Consider the following 22,724-nt stretch of genomic DNA (forward strand, 5'->3'; position numbering starts at 1 on the left):
CACGTAAACTCAGAAGATGTGGACTGTGACTGCACCATATATCTAGTCGGGAGTGGTGCTGACTGAAAACAGATGATTTGGAGCGATTCGCCCGCCATCTGTCGGTCATTCTAAGGACTTATTGAACTACCCTCGTAACATGTTTGACATTTTAAATACAATAATATAAAATTGGTTAATATTCTAAATACAATAAGTAAAATTACAAAAATTAACTTGTTATAGAAAAATGTGTGAAATTAATTGAAAAAAATTATTTTTTCTCAAGGAAAAGTACAAATTTCTATTAAATTATTTACAATGGGGAAAAAAGTATAATAGAGGACCTCTAAATCGTATCTGATTCTGAATTCTTTTTTCTGCAGAATTTGCTGGTTTGCATGTTTAAATAGGAAAATCTTTTTTTTTTTTTAGTCATCCTGCTGTACATTTCTCTACTCTAGTGTAAAATTAAAGAAAACAGGGTTACTACAGGTCGGGGAATTTCAGAAAGTCAGGGAATTTAATACTGGTCAGAGGGAAAGTCAGAGAATGCTAGGGAAACCCTGAAATGTTTCAGGAATTTTCGATAAACTGAACTCGAAGTTAATTTTATTATGTTGCTAAAATATAAATAACTTTTTTTATAAAAGTCATTCTTTTTGGATAATTTTTTTTATTAATTTTATTTTTGGATTGAAAATTCAACTATTTTGTTGAAATTTCTTCTTTTTTTTTTGTTGAATTTTTTTTTACGTAAAAATTTAACAAATCTACTTTTGGTAAAAAAATTAACTTTTTTAGTGTAAAAGTCATGTATTATGTTTAAAATCGGTATTTTTTTTGTAAAAAATTAATCTTCTTTAGTTTAAAATTCATATATTATGTTGAAAATTTATCTTTTTTTGTAAAAAATTTATGTTTTGTTTTAAGCATTTAACAGTTTTTTGTAAAATTAAATTTGTTGGTTAAAGATTCATCATTTTCGTTGACATTTTTTGTCTTTAAGTTAAAATTGAACCATTTCGTTAGAAATTTATTTTATTCGGTTAAAAATTTAACTATTTTGTTGAAAATTAAGTTTTCTAAAATTTTGACTATTCTGTTTTCGAAATAAGTTTATCTTTTTAGTTTAAGATTTATTTTATTGAGAATGTTTCTGTTTTAGTTGGAAATTAATTAATTTAGTTAAAAGTTCGTTCTTTTTTGGGCTGAGAATTCAATTACTTGGATAGATAATTCATACTTTTAGGTTGAAATTTAAATTACTTTGAAAATTTAGTTTAGTTTGTTGAAAATTAATTTTTTTATTGAAAATTTACGTACTCTATTCTTGGTTTGCGATTAATTTCTTTTGTTTGAAAATTTGAATAAAACAATCTATTTTTTTTTAGTTGAATATTCGCGTATTTTGTTGAAAATTTGTCTTTTACATTCACATCAGAGAAGGTATTAGATTTGTGTAAAATTTGACCCCCCCCCCCCCCAGGTTTTTGTCAAATGTTCACGTTTTGAGACCCCCTGAATCCGAAAAACAGGTTTTTACGCATGCCTGACTGTATGTCTGTATGTATGCCTGCATGTCTGTCTGTCTGTCTTTGAACGCGATAACTTTTGAAAAAATTAATCTATTAGATTGCCCTTTGGTACACTCGTTTAGTGTCCTAAACTAAAGGTCAAGTTCGTTAGCCAGCCATTTTGGATGAAAATTTAAAAAGTGGGCACATTTTGAATATTTTTTAGACCATTTTTTTTAAAATTCAAAAATTCTCTGTGCGGTTATTCATAGAATTCAAAAAATTTTACAATTTATCCTAATGACTTTTTTGAAAAATCAAAAATTACTAGAGTTAGAGCATTTTCAAAATCAAAAACAACAAACTAAAATGAACATTTTAAGCCAAACAACGCATGATATGAAGAAAGTCAGAAGAAGAAAAACTTTGCTTTTCGAAAGCCCTACCAGATTATGATAACAACTTTTTCAATTTGGTCAAAATTTGAAAATTCAACATTTGATCGTACAAAAAATTTTTGAATTCACATTTCTTCAAGATGTAAAAATTCTATGCACGGTTTTTCATAGTACTTCAAAACTTAAACAATTTATTTTTCTGACTTTTTTTTATAAAAAGAAAATTATTAGAGTTAGAGCATTTTCAAAATCAAAAACAACAAACTAAAATGAAAATTTTAAGCCAAACAACGCATGGCATGAAAAAAAGTCAAAAGAAGAAAAACTTTGCTGTTTGAAAACCCTAAAGGACTATGATAACAACTTTTTTAGTTTGGTCGAAAAGTTGAAAATTCCCAATTTGATCGTACCCAAAATGTTTGAAACCACATTTTTTCATGATTTAAAAATTCTATGTACGGTTGTTCATAGTACTCAGAAACTCAAACAATTTATCCCCATGACTTCTTTCTATAAAAAGAAAATTATCAGAGTTAGAGCATTTTCAAAATCCTAAAAAACAAACTAAAATGAAAATATTAAGCCAAAAAACGCTTGATATGAAAAAAAGTCAAGAGAAGAAAAACTTTGCTGTTTGAAAGCCCTAAAGGACTATGATAACAACTTTTTTAATTTGGTCGAGAAGTTGAACACTCCAAATTTGATTGTACCAAAAATAATGAAAAATCCAAAAATTCCGTTTTTTGGTACGAGAAAAAATGAGAAAAAGCTTGTTCCTCCAAAAAAGAGCTATAATTTTTGATAGGACAGTTAGTTTTTGCTTTAGTCGTAAAAAATAACATTCTAAATAAAAATATTAAATTTGTTTGAAAAAACGACACAAGGTGTGAACTTAAATTACCAGACAAAAGTTGTTCGCCTAAAAAGCTCGATAAATGTATTATTAATTATTTTTCGACAGGACGAGTAGATTTTCTTTTAATTGTAAAACATAAGATTAAAAATTAAAAAATTAACTTTTTGGAAAAAGCACAGAAAAGACGAAAGAGGACATAGGCTCCTATATACAATACAATATACAATATTAAAAATTTTTAAAAATTTATAAAAAGGAGGAAATAAGAATTAGTATGATTCAATTTTTACGCATATTATGAATTGTAATGATATATACGTTTATTGAAATGATACATGTTTCAGAGCAGCTTAGAATACAATTTAAAGCAAAATAAGAAACAAATACAAAAATAATCTTGATAAATACAATTTGCTTTTTATTTTGCAATTTTTTAATATGTAATCCCTGGCAGAGTTACATTAAAAACGTATTATAATTGATATATAAAAGTGTTGTGTATAATGCAGAAAAGTTGACAGGTTGGACAAAATCGAGTGCGAAGCACGACATACGTGATGAGACTGTGTTCGTTAAAGCCGAAAGAGCTTTAACAAAAGAGAGTTCACAATCACAAAATTGCAGTTGTCGTACCTTTCATCTTTGATTTTAAAAGGTCTGTGCCTGAATGCGGAAGAAATGAAAAGACTAAGCGCGGAGTGGGATTGCCCTCAGTCGCGTGCCGCAGGTGCGCTCAAACTCTCGAGCTAAGCTTTTTTAACAAAAGAGAATTCACAATCACAAAATTACAGTGGTGGATGTTTTGAGTCTTAATTTTAAAATGTTTGCTCAAGAATGTGCGAAAATATAAAGACCGAGCGCGTAGCGCGAGGTAAATACAACATCGAGCGCGAAGCGCGCGAACCAACAGTCGCGCGCCCTAGGCGCGCTCAAACTTGCGAGCGATTTAAAATTGAATTTCTTTAGTTGATAATTGAACTACTTTTTTATCATTCGTTTTTTTTATTAAACATTTATTTTTCCAACTGAAAATGTATGTAACTATTTGATTTTGTCGGAAAAATTGAGCTTTTTTACTTCAAAATTCATTTATTTAGTTGAAAACTAGTTTCTATTTGGATTTAAATTTCAACTACTTTGTTTTAATTTTGGTTAGAATTTAATTTCTTGGTATAAAAATTGATTTATTTGGTTAAATATACTAATTTTGCGGTTGAATATTTATTTTTGTATTATTTTAACTATTCTATTTTTGCTTGCAAATTTATCTTTTTCAGGTGAAAATTGATCTATACAGTTAAAAACTTGTTTCTTTTTTTTTGTTAAAAAATTAATTATTTAGGCAGAAAATTTATCCATTACACGTATGTTTAGGGTAATTTTTGGATGACCCCTCATAAAATTTGGTTTAAAATAAATTTACAAACAAAACTTTTCTTTGTATCAGCATTATATGAATCTCCTAGGTGTAAGATTGTCTTTATAACTCAAATAAAATTTTAAAACCGTCAGCGCAAATGAAGAATTGCTCGGGAAAATTTTGAGCAAAATCAGGGAATTTATATTTTAATCAAAAATAGATAAATTCTTGAATAAAAAGATAATTCTTTATACTTGAATATTTGGAATATATGGCATGATTTATATTCACGAACTTTGTATTATTATTATCTGGACTCGAAAGCCGCCAGACGTTTTGCAAATAATGATAATGAAATCGGCGAATTTTGGTGAGTTTTCGCAACGTCTAAAAATATTTTTGCGACTTTTGGCATTCGTCCCGAACTCCATTTTCATGGCATTCGCGTCGTCTAGGAATTTATAAGTCAGATCCAGATTATCGCCTCGCTGACGACACAAGGAGATGCTAAAATTATTGAGCAAGGTTTTTTTTTATAATGAGGAACTCTAAAAATTGTTCTAGTAATTTTACAAAGCATAGAGGCTTTAAAACGTTGGGTAGGGGAGACAACTCCGCAGTGGATAAATAAGCCTAAGGGAATCATTAATAATCATTAATAAAAATAAAAATATACCTGAAATAATGAACTCTTATTTTCATTTATCGACACCTATAGTTTCCTAATTATTAAATAAATGAAATTAATTACTTTACATAAATTAGTATTTATAGTAATATATGTGAAATTTCATATATGTTTTCTTCTTATGAAAAGCTTTTAATTAAAAAGTTTTCACGTTCCGTCGGTTTTATTATATTTTATTTATTTTTTGAAACTTTTTAATAAATTAGAAGAGAGCTTAACTTTAAAATGTATAGCGTATTAATTCATAAACCAGTGGGCACAAAATTTGTCGACGTCTTTACGACATCGTTACGACATGGTTACGACAACTTTACGACGTCCTATGTCTATGTCGTTTCGGTGTCTATGCGAGATTGCAAAGGCATCGTCAGATCATACGACTCATTTACGATATCGTAAAGACGTCTTAACGACATGGACATAGGGTGTCGTAAAGATGTCGTAAAGATGTCGTAACGATGTCGCAAGGACTTCGCCAAATTTTGTGCCCAATGGGATGTGTAACCTAGAATTTAAAATATTGTTACTGTTATTTTTTGATTCCAGGGTGGCTTTGCAAAAGTTTATTTAATCACCGACATCTCTACAAGAAAGCAATATGCGTGCAAAATCATCCCCAAGAATCGAATGCAAAAAATTCACATGCAAAAGGTTGGTTAATATAATTTTTTCGTTCTTTTAAACCTGTTTCTATACATTAGGATGCCATTTCGTTCAGGTTTCAATCAGATTTCGATCAACTTTGATCAGTTCTCAATCAGGTTCAATCCGGATTTTGATCAGTTTGCAATCAGATTTCAATCAGATTTTGATCGAATTTCGATCAGATTTCGATCAGCTTTTAAAAACTTTGCGATACAATTTCTATGAGATTTCAATAAGATTTTAATCAGATTTCTATCAGTTTTCAGTCAGATTTCGATCTGGTTTTGATCAAATTTTTGGTTCAGAATTTTCTATCAGTTTTCAGTCAGTTTTTGATCAGCTTTCGATCAACTTTCGATTAGTTTGCGATCAGTTTTAAATCAGGTTTCCATAAGATTTTGATAGGATTTCGATCAAATTTCGGACAGCTTTGATCAGATTTCGATCATATTTCAATCAGTTTTTTTTCATTTCACGATCAATTTTAGACCACATTTCGATCAGTTTTCTATCTGATTTTAACGAGATTTCAAATAGTTTGAGATCAGATTCCAGTCAGATTTCGTTCAGATTTCGATCAACTTTAATCAGTTTTTACTCAGATTTTGATCTGATTTCGATGAGCTTTGATCAGATTTTAATAAGTTTTTTTTATCTTATTTCGAGCGGTTTGTGTTCAGATTTAGATCAGATATCGATCACATTTCTATCAGTTTTCACTCATATTTTGATCAGGTTTCAATTATATTTTGATGAGACTTCGCACAGATTTCATACAGATTTCGATCAGTATTTTTCATGTAACGATCAGTTTTTGATTACATTTCGATCAGATTTTTATCATTCTTAGTAAGATTTTTATTGATGTTCTATCATTTTTCGATTAGTTTTCTTTCAGATTTCGAATGGTTTGCTATCAGATTTCGATAAGATTTTGATCAGTTTTCAGTCAGATTTTGATCAGTTTTCGATCAGTTTTCTATTAGATGTCTAGTAGTTTGTGAACAGATTTCGATCACATTTCCATCAGATTTTGATAGGATTTTTATCAGATTCCGATCAAATTTCGATATAAGATCTTGATCAGTTTTCGAACAGTTCTCAATTAGTTTTCGAACAGTTTGTGATCAGATTGTTCATATTACGAAAAGTTCTTGATTACATTTCGACCAGATTTCTATCAATTTTCGATCAGTTTTCTATTAGATTTCGAGTAGTTTGTGAACAGATTTCGATCACATTTCCATCAGATTTTTATCAGATTTTGATCAGATTTCGATATAAGATCTCGATCAGTTTTCGAACAGTTCTCTATTATATTTCGAACAGTTTGTGATCAGATTCTTCATATTGCGAAAAGTTTTTGATTACATTTCGACCAGATTTCTATCAATTTTTCGTCAGCCTTTGATCAGATTTCGATCAGTTTTCGATCAGTTTTTAATCGGTTTTGAATCATATTACCATCAGTTTTTGATTTCATTTGAATCAGATTTCTATCACCTTTTAGTCAGATTTTGATCAATTTTCTGTCAGTTTCAGATTATTTTTCGATCAGATTTCGAACGTTTAACGATCAGATGTCGATAAGATTTCGATCAGGTTTCTATCAGTTTTCAATCAGACTTTGATCAGATTTCGATCAGTTATGATCAAATTTCGATCAGATTTTGATCAAATTTTGATCAAATTTTTTATCAGATTTCGATCCGATTTTTATCAGATTCCAACCAGATTTCGATAAAAGATCTTGATCAATTTTCGATTAGTTTTTATTCAGTTTTACATTAGATTTCGATCAGTTTTCATGGAGATTTCGTTAAGATTTAGATCAGAACACAATTAGTTTTTAATCCGATTTCGATCAGATTTCGATAAGATCTTGATCAATTTTCGAACAGTTTTCTATTAGATTTCAAACAGTTTGTGATCAGATTTTTCATATTACGAACAGTTTTTGATTACATTTCGATCAGATTTATATCAATTTTTAGTCAGCCTTTGATCAGATTTCGATCAGTTTTTGATCTTGATCAATTTTCGATCTGTTTTCATTGAGATTTCGTTCAGATTTCAATCAGAATACAATCAGTTTACAATCAGATTTCGATCAGACTTTTAACAGATTTTGATCAGATTTTCAACAGGTTTCGATCAGATTAAAGTCAGTGTTCGATCAGTCTGTGATCAATTTTTGATCATATTTCGATCGAAGGAAATTAATAATTGTTGATTAATTTAAAAACAGTTAAATTTTTTTTAGATAGAGACTTTCTCTAGTAATAATATAGACTGAAAGTATTTCTTACTTGGCAATTTGAAAAGGGAAACGTGTTATTAAATTTCTTTTTAGATTCATATGAAAATAAATTCACAAAACTACCTAATCTATTATAGGCTACTGATTTATTCTTAGCAGTTGTAGTTGACAATTGTTTTGGTTTCTTCCTAATGTTTAAAAAGAAACGAAAGTATGTGGTATGATGACTTCGGTAATCACTCTTTATTAACTATTAACGTTTTATGGTATTTTTGCTTCGTAGATTGCAAGAGAGGTCATGATACACAAGGAGCTGAATCATGTCAATGTCGTTCAGATGCATCACTATTTCGAGGACAATCTAAATGTCTACATGCTCCTAGAAGCTTGTCCAAGAAAGGTACAGTTAATAGAAGACAATGCTTTATCCAAACTCTTTTGTCTTTGTCTTTGGCTTTGTCTTCAATTCGCCACATTCTTCGCCTACTTGACATTCAAATTCACTATCACCTCAACAATTTCATTCTCATCTGACTTTCACTCTCTTTTACAACCTTTACAACCCAAATGACACACACACTGCCACTTCCTCTTTCTCTTCTCTTATTTGCCGCCAATGTCATTTTTTATTCAAATCCACTGAAGAAGGTCACTCGTGGAAAGAAAAATTCAATACGATTCTAAGCTTCCTTTCAAAAACTGATAGTCAGCCGGGATTTGCTTTTCAGAAAATAATAGGTTCAAAATTTTCTTTTAATTAGTCCTGATTCTTTGCTCTATAATTTTGAATCATTATAATTGACTGATTCGAAGTCAAATTTGACTGATTAAAATAATGTGGATTCGAAGATTGACAAATCAGACAAAAGTGTTTTTCCAAATCAGTCAATTTTTCTCAATAAGGAAATCAGTTCCATTTTTGGGGTGGCCGCTCGAGCGGGAAACCGGGAATTTTTTGAGACCGGGAAAAATCGAAGAATGACAGTGAATTATTTTTTGACCGGGAATTTTATAAATTTGTAAAAGAAAAATCTCTCCACGTTCGATTTCAACAGTTTTTAAATAATTAGTTGAATTGTTATGTTTTTCAATTATGCTATTATTTAGCTTACAATGCATAATTCAAATTTTTTTTTACTTCAAAAATTTTGCATTAAAAATTTTTATTTCTAAGCTTCAATTTTTAATTTAAAGAATTTTTAAATGCTTTCTTAAAGACTTGAACAAATAAAAAATAAAAGCCTTTGATGTTGAAAATTTTGGATAAAAAACGTTTTTATTTAATAAATAAATTTTTTTTAATTCATCTGTACTTTAAGTAATAAAAAGTGAACAAAAGCGATTTGACAAAACGATTTTAAACCAGTTCAAAATTTAAGAATTTTCAGATTTTAACGTTAAAACTTAAACGGTTACAATTTAAAGTCTTAGTCATTAAACAAATTTGAAGGTGTGACTGAAAGTTTATAAAGTGTTTTCAACTTTTATTGAATATATAGCAATGTTTGCGTTTTTATTTAAGACAAGTAAATTGAAATGAAATATTTAAAAGTAAAGAATTTTTAACTGAATTGTTTAACACAGAAAGCCTGGAATCGTTTAAATTTCGAAGAGCCTTTCAACTTTGAACGTTACAATTTTAATTGTTGTATTTGAAAAATGCTTAATTTGTAAGTGAAATTTTTAAATTGTGATATATAATTTGTAAATAAACATTTGTAGAAAAAAATTGAGTAATTTTAAGAGATGTTTAGGAGTTTTAAAAAGATAAAAAATTATCATGCTCAAGATTTTGAAATAAAATTTTCAAGCCTTCCAAGCATGTTTAAACTATTTCAAAAGAAAATAATTGAATTTCTAATTAAAGAAGTGTTCAGTTAAATATTTTCCATTTTTTTAAATTTAATTGACTGTGAAAAATGTTTGCGAACCGGGCAAAAAACCGGGAAATGACGGGAATTTATTTCGTTAATTAAAACGGCCACCCTGACTTTTAACCAAATAGTTTAATTGTAAAAAACATTCATTTCGTCCCAAGAAGATTGATACCTTAATTTTCAATTAAGTCATAATATGGCAGTTGAATTTAACCAAAAATGAAAAATTTGTTATTGCATGTGTTTGATTTAATTTAATCTGTTTTTTATTTGAGGATTTGACTATTATATTTTCAATTTTTAATTTTTTTTTTAAATTGAACTGTTTTGTTGAAAATTAGTTTTTCTGGTAGAAGATTCTTCTCTTTGGCTGGAAATTTTAATATTTTAATTAAAATTCATCTTTTTTTGTTAGAAATTTAATTTTTCTTAGGTTAAAAATGAAACTGTTTGATTAACATTACTAATTTTTGGTTAGACTATTTCGCTATTTTATTCAAAATTTGTTCTTTTTTTAAAATAATTTTTTCATCTGCAAATTTGACTATTCAATTTTTGGTTGCAAAATAATCTTTTATAGTTGAAAATTCATGTATTTTGTTGAAAATTTGATATTTTTTTTGTAGAAAATTATGATCTTGTTGAAAATTACGCTTTTTAGTTGAAAATTAAACTACAGTGAAACTCTTCTATAGCGCCGACTTTGGGGCTGACGGTGGGTGGGAATGAATTCATTATAGCCCGCTCCGCTTTTGTTTTTTCACGCCTGCGTGACAACCGCAGACCCCGCACAGCACCTGCTATACACCTACCTGCGGTACAGCATCAATGCTCGGAAGGGCTATTGAAGGGTTTGACTGTATTAACAATTAACCATTTTGAATTGAACAATAATAATTGTCAGAAGATAGGTTCAATAAGGAAAAATTCTAAATTTAGTGTGCGCAATTAAATTATATTAAAAATAATGTATTTTATTAATAAAATTCGTCTTTATTGGTGGAAAATTAATATGTTTGGATAAAAAGTGATATTTTTCTATGAAAATGTATCTGTTTTTTGAAAAATTAGTTCATTTTAAACCTATTTTTCTACAATATCGTCGTATTTTATGAGCATAAATCTAAAAAAAATTTCCTATCACAGTGCAAGAAAATGAAGTTGGAAAAATTTGAAAACATCTTATTTGTAGGCAAATAAAAATAAAAATTGACCAATTGGCTTCATCATGGACTCATTTTTAACAGAATTTTGAGAGCATTCAACCTTTTAACGAGAAAATTTTGTAGCTCTGACATAATTGAATTTAAGAGAACTTTATCAGTTAAAAAAAAGAGATGGCCATAAACTATAGTACGGTAGTGTTCGGAAAAAGTTGAATGAACAAAAATTATGCATCCCAAACAGATCTAGGAATTTTTTACTAGTTCTTTTTGCATAGGACTGGTAGTTTTTATTTTACTCGTAAATAACAACATTAAAAATAAAAAAAATATGCCCGCTACATCTAAGTACACGTTGTTTTACATTTTATAAGTTTTTAATTATTTTTGAAATTTTTTCAGAACTTCTAAATATCTTTTAAAATTATTCGAATTGTTTATAATTTTTTTTAAATCCTGCGAAATTAGAAATATTTTCTTAGAATCCTCCAGATTCATTTTTGACAATTTTGGAATTCTTTTCAAATCTTTTTAAATATTCTCTCAAAATTAATTTTTCAAAATCAAAATTAATTTTCAATTTCCCTAGGAATCTTCAGATTTTTTTTTATTCCTTTGAAGCCTTTCACACCCCTTAAAAATCTTCTAAATTTTTTGTTCGAAATCTGCAAAAATCTATATTTTGTTTTGAATTAGGCCGGACTGGGCTTTTTGCATCGAAATTTCGGTACAAGTAGGCAAATTTTGTTAATATACGTAGACATTTCGTTTCAATTATTTAAATAATTTGAAATTTGAAATTAATTTTGAATCTTTTCAGACCTAAATATTTCTTCAACTTACTCGAATTTTTTCTAGGAATAATAATAATAGGTGTTCAATATTTATTATGCATAAAAATTCAACAATTTTACATGTAAATTAAAATTTTTTAAATAGAACAATTAAAATTGTAACGTTCAAAGTTTAATTTTCTTTTAGTTTTGAAAATGTTATTTATAATTACTGATTTTAAATTAACAGTAAAATATTTCTAAATATTAAACAATTTTTCTTTTTTTTAGTTAAAAAATTTCAAAATTTAAAATTTTATACTAAAAAATATTTTAAATTTAATAAAAGTCTTTAATTATGAATATATATTTTTTAATTTATTTAAAAAATTGAAATAGTTTATAAAGTTTCAATCGGGCGTGGAAATTCTTAAGTGTTGAACAGATTTAGAAGCGTCTAGTAAAATGAATTATTATTTACTTATTAATCCTCAATGTGCATTTCCATTTAAAAAATGATTATAATTTATATTCACAGTTGATCAACGAAAAAAGTTTTTTTTTATTAAAAATTGTCGATTTCATAAGATTCTAATTTTTCATGTTTTAACTCTTTATAACTGGATTTAAAAATTTTTTAAATGACAAATGTACACCTGAAAATTAAACTCTATAAAAAAAAATTTTACGTGAAAGATTTTTGAATTATACATTGTACACTGAATGATATAATTGAAAAAAAACATATCAATTCAATCAATAATTTAAAAATAAACGGTTGAAAACAAGCTGGACAGACTGTTTTCTTTTCTAAAAACTTGTAAAATCCCGGTCAAAAATAAATTCAGTATCATTTCCTGGTTTTTCCCGGTCTCATAGAAACCCCGATCATTTCTGGGTCTTCCGGTCTAGCGGCGGCCCTGTTATTGCTCTTGTTTTTAGAGCAACATTCAAAAAGGTGTGCAGGCCAAAATTTGAAAATTATTGGGCCCTGCTTCAGTTTATTTAAAAATATGTCTTTTGTTTTGAATAAGAAATTAAAAAAAAAAGGTTGAAAACGATGAAAAGTTTAACTAATTGAACATTTAACTTTTCTTAATTTTATTTTAAATGTCTAATTAGTTAAACGTAGCTTGTTTTCATTTTTAGTAGAAGAATTAAAACCGATAAAGTCTTATTTGCTCTTCTTCGGGACATGAAATTTATCTTAATTTTTTTTTATCATTTATTTTTATAATTTATTTTTATCACCATAGAATATTCAATCGATTGGAATTAAGGCACGATGATGGGAATTCGATTTCTGTTCATCTTGACGATATACAACCTTGACCGGTGAATTTATTAATAAAATGATAGATACTACGGCTCGTGTGTTACTTTCCTAAAATAAAGCGGTGGCAATGGATCGTAAAGCGTAAAGCGTAAACGAAACGAGACGAAGCGAGTCTGCAAAAGAGGCAAGAGGGTCGATCGACCATACGACCATACAAGCGTGGCGTCGCCGTCGTCGTCGTTGCTACTTGCTAGCTTGAAGCGAAAATGCGAGTGCTCTGCTTGCCACATCCACTGCCACAGCTGCAGGTGATGCGATTTTTTTTTCTCTTTTACCAGAGAGTCAGTGCAGCCTGCAGTTCTGCACACGTGCTAGCCAAAGCGAAACCCCCTGCTGGAAGTAAATGGATAGGGTTTCGTTTGATTTAAATCATTTTCTATGTGCAAGATTGAAATTTCAAATTTAAGTAAGCAATTAATATCAGGGTGGTCCAAATTCTTTTTTTTTTACACATACATGCAAAACCCTAATTTAGCGATCGTTTACAGGCTTAGAGAATTGTAGACGCAGAAGACGATGAGCAAAATCCCCAACATTGGTGAGCAAAATGGTTACGAAAACATTTTGTAAAGTTGGGTTAGTCATTTGCCATTGTAGTATATTCGATGTCTGTAAACGGTAGACAATCTCAGGTTTTGCATTGTAATTTGTAAAGAAAAATATTATTCGTTGCGATAGGCTCATGGACGGTTTGCTCACTGCTAGTGTGAAGTACCAGCACTTAACCTCGCTTTCGACTTCGTGTTGAGCCTTCACGCTCGCAGTGAGCGAACCGCCGTTTTAGCATCTCGTATTGAAATATACTATTTCTTTACACATACATGCAAAACCCTCGTTTAGCTACCGTTTGCAGCCATGGAAAATGGTCATTTCTGCATCTTGTGCGAAGACGATGAGCAAAATCCCCAATATCGGTGAGGAAAATGCTTTCACTGTTGAGCAAAATGATTTCGCCGGTGAGCAAAATGATTTCACCGGTGAGCAAAATGATTTGACCGGTGAGCAAAATGATTTGACCGGTTAGCAAAATGCTTTCACCGGCGAGCAAAATGCTATCCATGGTTTCCGAAACATATTGCTCTCTATATAAATATCGTCCTGGGAGAGGTTGGCTGAGTCGTTTGTCGTTGTGGTATTTTCGATGTCTGTAAACAGTTGACAATCTCAAGTGAGGCGAGGCAAAGTCGAAGGTGAGGTAAAGCCGAGCCGAAGGGTGAGTGCTGGGCCTTCACACTCGCAGTTTCAGCAAACCGCGCTTTTGGCATCTCGTATCAAGAATCTCAAGAAAACTTTCAAAATTCAAAATAAAAACTAGAAAAATATATAACGTTTTAATTTTGAACATTGAGATCTATATAATTTTTCATTAAAGCTTTCTTCTGGAAAAATTTTTAATGAGCAACGTTTCAATTTGAACAATTTTAACAGTTTCTATTTTTTTTACAATCTTAAGTCTTAAGACTTGAACATTTTTAAGTCGAAAACGTTTACAATTGATTAGTTATAAATTCGCGATCTTCACACACCTTTTTCTTATTTGTTCACTTAAATACAAACGATGCGAACTGAATTAGCAAAAAAATTGAAAATTCATCTTTTTTGGTTGAAAATAATCTTTTTTGTAGAAAATCCAAGTTTTCATGTCGATAATTTAACTGCATTTTATTTAGTTGAAGTTAAATCTTTTTTGTTGAAAACATACTTTTCCGGGTGATAATTTAACTGTCCTTAAAAAAACTGTTTAAATTGAAATTCGAGCATTTGACTGAAAAATCAATTATTTGGTTAGAAAGTAATTATTTTTTGTCAAAAATTCAACTGTTTCTTTGAAAATTCGTCTTTTTTATAGAAAATTCGTCCTTATGGTTTGAAAATTAATCTTCGAGGGTGCAAAAATAATCTTTTCTTGTTTAAAATGCATATTTCTTGATTGAAAGTGGTATTTTTTTTAATTCAACTGTTTTCTAAGACATTTCTTTTTTTTTCTTGAAAATTAATTTTTTTAAAAATTTAACTATTTGGTTCAACATATATCCTTCTTCTTTGAAAATTATATTTTTGTTGAAAATTAAACTTGTCAGGTTAATAATTCGTGTATCTTTTGAAAAATTCGTCTCTTTTGATTGAAACTCCAACTTTTTTGACAAAAATGATTTTGTTGTGGTTGAAAAATCTATTATTTTGTTCAAGTCATATTTTTGGTAAATAATTAAACTGTTTTGTTCAACATTCGTCTTTTTTATAGAAAATTCGTCTTTATGGATTGAAAATTCATCCTTCTTGTTTGAAAGAGATCTTTCTTATTAAAAATTCAACTTTATACCACAAAATGTCTTTTTTTTCTTGAAATTTTTTTTTTTTCAACTGTTTGGTCGAAAATTCAACTTTCTTTGTTAAAAATGATATTTTTGTTGAAAATTAAACTTTTCAGGTTGATAATTCAACTGTCTTTTAAAAAATTTGCCTTTTTTGTCTTGCAAATTCAACTGTGAGGATCAAAATTCGACTTTTTTTATTGAAGGTCCAACTATTTGGATAAAAATGGTTTTGTTTTTGTTGTAAATTCTACTGTTGGGTTAAAAATTTAATTGTTTTGTTAAAAAGTCCTCTTTTTTTGTCAAACATTAAACCGTTTTGTTGAACATTCGTCTTTTTGGATATAAAATTCGTTTACCTTGATTAAAAGTGGTAATTTTTGTTGAAAATTCAACTGTATTCTGAGAAAAGTTAAAAAAAATTCTTTTCTAATTTATCTATTTGGTTGAAAATTGATTCTAGTTTGTTGAAAATGATATTTTTATTAAAAATTAAATCAATTACTTCAATTACTTTGTCAAAAAATTCTTCTCTTTTGTTTAAATGTTAGAAAGAGGCAATAATAAATAATTAGTTTTCCAAAGACTTTATTATTATTATTGTTATTATTCATAATACAATTCTCTTAGATTATTTATAAAAATTTGGGGTTGTTTCTGAAATGTTTAACTTTTTGTCCACTTTTTACTTATAGTGAGATAGTAATTATTTTAGCAAAAACAATTTTTTAAACAAATTATTATTGCTTATTATTGCTTATCTTCTCCTGTAATAATGTTAGAGACTAGCGGTGTTTCCTGCAATTTTCTACTTTTTGTACACATTTCACCTATAGTGAGGTAATTGTTAATGCCAGTTAACAAGCATAATAATAAGTATTGAAGGAAAAAATGCAGGAATTTCTCTCTTTCTTGCATATCTTGTGGTTTCGCGCTTTACTGCGGATGCAAGAGAGAAAGTATGTGAAAACGATAACGATAACTTGACCAAACTTGACGAAGAAGCGGGTTTATGACTCGGTAAAGATCTCTACATCCAATAAAAGTACAGCAAACGTAAATTAAGAGAATGCAAAAATGTAGGTCATAGAAAACTGTCAACACGCCTATAAAATCACTGTCCCTAAATTATAAACCGAAATTTCCGGTTTAAGATAGTAAAATAAATTTTATTTCTTTAGATATAAAATGTTGTGTATATTTTTTTCAATTAATTTTCAATTGAAGTTTAATTGAAAGGACCAGGAAGTTCTAAACTTTCGATTTGATCATTTAAAACAAGCTTCACTCTTCAGGGTGACCGCTGGTTAGGTAATTTTATTTGTGAGGACATTTTTTAATTGAAAATTTTGTTATTCCATTTATAAAAAATTCGATATTAAAAATATTCCAAGATCAAGAGAATTAACGGTTAAGGAAAAATTAGGGCATTTGGAAAATGAAGTTTTGCGGCCACCCTGATATAATATTCTTGTTAGTAATTTATTTTCCTTGTATTTTTTGAAAATTCTTCCTTTTGCGTTGAAAATCCAACTATTTTGGTAGAAAATTACCTTTTTGTTGAAAATTTATATTTTGGTGTTGATAATTCAACTGAAATCTTTCTTAGGTGAAAATTCAAGTAGTTTTTGGAAAATTCTTCTTTTGAATTAAAGCTATTTAAATCCACTATTTTGTTTGAAAATTCGACCTTTTTTTATTGAATTCAACCTTTTTTTGTATTTAAAATTAAATTTTTTCGGTCAAAAAATGCAACTGTTTTGTTAAAGATTCTATTTTTTTAGTTTAAAATGAACTTTTTATTAAAAATTCATATTTTGGTGTTGAACAAAAAACTTTCTTGGATGAAAATTTACCTATATTTTCTGTTAAAAATCTTCTTTTAGATTAAAATTCATCTATATTTTTTTCATTCATATTTGTGGATAAAAACGTAACTGATAGTTTAAAAAGTAATCTTCTTTGTTTGAGGATTCAACTATTTTTTTGAATATTTCTCTTTTTGAGTGAAAAATTAAACTATTTTGGTAGAAATGACCGTTATATTGAAAATTCAAATATTAATGTAGAAAATTCAACATTTTCGTTAAGAAGTGATAGTTTTTTTGTTTAAAAGTCAAATGTTTTGTAAAAAATTCTCTTTTTTGGGTTGAAAATTCATATTTTAATGTAGAAAATTCAATCATTTAGTTTAGAAATGATAGTTTTTTTCGTTAAAAATTTAACTATTTTGTTGAAAATGGTTCTTTTTGTGTTGAAAATTCAACAATTTTTTTTTTAATTCTTCTTTCGGATGGAAATTTATATTTTGTTGTTGTTGAAAATTCTTCTTTTTTTTTAAAATAAAAATACAACTTATTGGTTGAAAATTAATCTGATTTTGTTGAGGATTCAACTTTTTTTTTAAACTCATTTTTATGGTTGAAAATTCGTATCTTTGGTTGAAGATAATTTTTTGGCTTTAAGATTGATTTGTTTTAACTTATAATTTTACGATCCCATTGATTAAAAATTGAACTATTTTGTTGAAAAATATTTTTCTTTTTGGTGTGAAAATAATTTTATGAACTGTAAATAAAATTTCTTTTATTTTTATTTTTTTTTGTTGAGAAGTAATTTTTTCTTGAAAATTAATATTTTCGGGTGGAAAATTCAACTGTTACACTTTTTTTTTGGCTGAAAAGTTCAACAATTTGGATGCACTTTTTTTTTCTTTCTTGACTATAAAATCTTTATTTATTGAAAATCTGCAGTTATGGTTGATAAATTCACTATTTTAGTTGCATTTTTTAAAAATTGATTTTTTTTCCGAAAATTTAAAACTTCTATTCTGTTTGGCTTAATAATTCATCTTGTTTGGTAGAAATTTAATTTTTCTTGGTTTAAATAAAAACTAAATACCAATTAAAATATTAATTATGTTCTTTAAAATTTAATTATTTTGTTGAATGTTCAACTCTTCGATTGAAAATTTTAATCTTTTTTAAAAATTCGTTTTTGTTTTGTTTTTGGTTTTAGCTTGAAAATTTAACTATTTGGTTGATAATGTAATTGTTTTTGGTTGGAGCTTAATCTTTTTTTAATTCAAAATTTGGTCATTTGGTTGAACATTCATCTTTTTAGGTGGAAATTTCAACAATGTGGTTATAAATTCGATTATTTTGTAGAAAGTTATATTATTTTGTTGGAAATTGAACTATTTTGTTAAAAAAATTTTTTTTGGGTTAAAATATCAACTATTTTATTGAAAATTAGTCCTTTTGGATTGAAAATTTATCTTTTATCTGAGAAAAGTAATCTTGCTTGTTTGAAATAAATAAATTTCAATCCAAAATTTTTTTCTTCGATTCATAAAAGATTCAACATTACAAATTTGCAAAATTAAAATGCTGATATTTGAATATTATTGGTCAGGGAAAATGAAAATTTAATTAGCAAAAAGTCGAGAAATTTTGAAACCGAAGTTTTGTGGCATTCTGAGCTTTCATCAAAAATCACAGAAAAAAGAAAGGGTGCAAAAAGCGTTTCCGGTAAAAATGCTCGATGTAAACCCGGCACGCAAAAAAAAAAATGATGATCGAGTGGTTTGACTTTTAAAATTGAATGTAAACTATTGCATTTTGAAAGAGGCATTTGTGTGGAGTGATTTCGCAACCTCTTTCATTATTACTCATAAAATGGAATTTAAAAATTAAAGATTGATGAATCATGTGCACGTGGTTTCTTTCAGAGTTTGATGCACGTGCTGAGATACCGAGGCAAGGTGACCGAACCGGAAGCAAGGTACTACATGAAACAAATGGTAACTGGTGTTGCCTACATTCACTCGCAGAAAGTCGTTCATCGGGATTTGAAACCAGGCAATATGTTCCTTTCTGAAAAGATGATCGTCAAGATCGGGGATTTTGGACTTGCCACTCGTCCTGATGGCCAGCGTAGAAAAGTGTAAGTACAAGATAGGATAGTAGAACCGGGCGAACGAAGAGACGCCCGCGCCGTCTACCTGCTCGCTCTACCCCCACTACTCAATTTCCCCTTAAATAGATGAGGGATCGCCAGAGGCTGTCGCCGAACCTTGCCAGCAAAAATAGTATATATTATAGCGTCATAGATTTTTAAAAGATTTTTCCTTGGCCACGTTTTCATTTTCCTTGAATTTACATAGAATTTTTTTATAAAAGGAATAAAATAGCATTTCAGATACAAATTTAAAATTTATTAATTTATTTTCAGCAAAAAATGTATTTTCTTCTATAAAGGATTGCTCCTTAACAAAGTACCTAAATTTGCAAAAAAAAATAAATAAATAAAATTGTAACATGCTAGTTGAATTTTCAACCTAAGAAAAATTGCTAGCAAAATGGGCCATAGTTCATATTTCAATCAAAAAAGATGAAATTTATGTAAAAAAAAATTTAAACCCAAAATACGAATTTTCAACAAATATAGATTTTTCACTTAGGAAAGAAATAAAAGTTGATCTAAATTGTTAAACCTTCAAGCAAAGAGGCGAATTTTCTCTACAAAAATTGAATTTTCAAACAAAAAATATGACTTTCCAGCAAAGAATTAATTTTCCACGAAACTGATGAATTTTTACCCTACAAAAATGAAATTTCAAACCAAGAAAATTATTTTTTTTTACCAAAAAAAGAAGAATTTTCAACTAAAAAAGATTAATATTAACAAAAATGGAAAGCTACATTTTCAGTAAAAAATTAATTTTAAATAAAAAAGAGGCTTTTTTACTAAACTGTTAAATTTTCAACCAAAAAAATAGGCCTTCAATCAAGAGAAATTAAATTAATACTTTTGTTTAACGTTTACCCAAGTAGTTGAATAATTTAATTAAGAAAGATTAATTTTCTATAAAATAGTTGAACTTTCAACCAAAGAGATAAATTTTCAACTAAGTTGAATTCTTAAATAAATGATTTCTTAACAAAGTGACAAAGTGATTATCTGTTAAAAAATACTTCAGTTGACTTTTCACAATCAAAATATGAATTTTTAAACAAGAAATAAGTTTTCACGAAAGAAATTGAATTTTAAATACAAAAAGACGAATTTTTAACCAAAAAGTGTGACTTTTAAACAAAATTGCTGAATTCCCTACCAAATAGTTGCATTTTAATCCAAAAAAGAATAAATTTCTCCTAAAACAGATGAATTTTATAATTTTTTTTTAATTCTAAAAAAAAAAAGAAATAGTTGAATTTTCACCCAAAAAAGATTCCAGTTGAATGAATTTTCAACAAAGAAGATTAATTTTCTATAAAAAACGATGTACTTTTGTACCAAATACTTGAGTTTCCAACAAAATACTTACATTTTCAACTAAACAGTTTGAACAATAGATCTGATTTTAGTTCGTATTTTATTTTTACACATTCAGATATTTACAAGGACAGAAAAAAACGATTATTTATAATAAATTCTCAAAATCTTATACATATTTCGAGTACATCCGAGTAAATTATTTTCTAAAAAATTCGAAATATTTAAATGGCTGTGTACTTTGTCAAAATATCTCAAGTGTGCCACTTTTAAATCGATAGTTCTATTTTCAATCAATTTATACAGTTTTCGATTCGTTTTTATATCAAAATAACTCCTCTGAAATATTTGTGACAATTTTTTTTTAAGTTATTAAAAATCAAATTTCTGGGTCATTTTTTTCAAAAATGGATTACTCTCGAACGGTTCATCGAAATTCTATAATTGAGTTATACAAATTGTTGTTCCGAAGTATACTTTACGCTAAATAATTGTTCGGTGGTAAAACACATTTTTTATTGTTTAAATAATCGTTTGTTTTAAACAATTGAAAATTAATTAAACTTCTCCGTCTCTGCAAGAATTCTTTCACGTGCCAATAGATTCTACAATCTTCCGAAAATTTTGGTCGATAGTTAAATATTCAACAAAGTATAGTAAAGTTTTCAAACAAGAAGATTAATTTTCTATCAAAAAAGTATTTTTTTTAACAAATCGGTTTAAACATTCAACCTAGTAGTGGAATTTTAAACCAAAAAAGATGAATTTTTAATACAAAATGTAGTAGTTGGTATTTAATTTAAAAATCTACATTATTTAAATACCAACTACTAAATTTTTGTATTGAAAATTCATGTTTTTTTGTTTAAAATTCCACTACTAGGTTGAATGTTTGAACCAATTTGTTACAAAAATATTTTTTTGTAGAAAATTAATCTTTTTGGTTGAAAATTTCACAATACTTTGTTGAAGAAAAACTATTTTATTAAAAATTCAGTTTTGGTGTTGAAGCTTCATTTGTTCAGTTAAAAATTCATCTTTTTGCGGTAAAATTAGTTTTTAGGTTGAAAATTATTAATTTTTTAATAAAAACTAATCTTTTCAATCATAACTTGACTATTCAATTTTTTTTTGGAAATTTACATATTTTGATTGAAAATTCAACTGCTTCATTCAATACTTAACCACTCTCTTAAAAAGAAATATTTTTGGTTGAAGATTCATTTCTTTGGTTGAAAATTGATCTATGCTTAACTGAAAATAAATATACCTGGTAGAAAGTTGAACGGCTTGATTAAGAATGTATTGATTCATGAACATTTATCATTTCAGTTTATAATTCGTTTCATATTGTACTTAATATGATACCCACAATAATTTTATTGAAAATAATTTATTACCCAATTTTACCCCTATTTCTTGGCTAAAGTTGATCCACTTAATTAAAAAATTCATTTTTTTTTAAATGATGCTTTATTCTTTTTGTTAAAAATTCATCTATTTTGTGGAAAAGTGAACTATTTTGATAATATTCTTATTTTCTTAAATTAATATTTTTAACTGAAAACTTAACCATTCAACTTTTGGTTGAAAATCGATTTTTTTAGTTGATAATGGATCTATTTTGTTGAAAATTCATCTTTTTAGTAGAAAATTAATCTTCTTGGTTGAAAATTCATCTTTTTTATTAAAAAATTAGCTATACCTGGTAGAAAGTTGAACCACTTGATTAAAAATTCGTTTTTTCATGAACATTGATCGTTTTTGTTGAAAATTCGCGCGCGTTCGAACGTGCTGGACCAGTGCTGGAGGTAGGAGCGCGATCATAAAAAATTAATAACTTTTGAACTTCTGAAAAATACAAACTTTTCTTTCACTAAAATTTTCAGAAGAGATTGTAGAATCTATTGGCATGTGGAAGAAATCTTTCAGAGGCGGAGAAGTTTAATTACTTTGCAGTTGTTTAAAACAAACGGTTATTAAAACAATAAAAAATGTTTTTTACTGCCGAACAATTGTTTAGAGTAAAGTTTACTTCGGAACAAAAATTTTCATAACTCAATTATTGAATTTCGATGAACCGTTCGCAAGTAATCCATTTTTGAAAAAAAAAATGACGAAGAACTTTGATTTTTAATAACTTAAAAAAAAATGCTCACAAATATTTCAGAGGAGTTATTTTGATAAAAAAACGATTCGAAAACTGTATAAATTGATTGAAAATAGAACTATCGATTTAAAAGTGGCACACTTGAGATGTTTTGACCCTACTATGGAAAA

At 27.8% G+C, this 22,724-nt stretch overlaps 1 protein-coding gene across 1 annotated transcript in view; it reads left to right on the forward strand.

The window, feature by feature from the left end:
* LOC117174968 (serine/threonine-protein kinase PLK1-like) overlaps positions 1–22,724 on the forward strand; it is a 65,746-nt gene that overhangs the window by 33,515 nt on the left and 9,507 nt on the right. The window contains exons 4-6 of the mRNA XM_033364440.1: positions 5,345–5,449; positions 7,987–8,103; positions 18,898–19,112. Of these exons, the coding sequence (XP_033220331.1) occupies positions 5,345–5,449; positions 7,987–8,103; positions 18,898–19,112 (437 nt within the window). The remainder of the gene's footprint in view (positions 1–5,344; positions 5,450–7,986; positions 8,104–18,897; positions 19,113–22,724) is intronic.

The sequence above is a fragment of the Belonocnema kinseyi genome, chromosome 6 (assembly GCF_010883055.1).
Source record: "Belonocnema kinseyi isolate 2016_QV_RU_SX_M_011 chromosome 6, B_treatae_v1, whole genome shotgun sequence".
In the NCBI taxonomy this organism is placed as follows: domain Eukaryota; kingdom Metazoa; phylum Arthropoda; class Insecta; order Hymenoptera; family Cynipidae; genus Belonocnema; species Belonocnema kinseyi.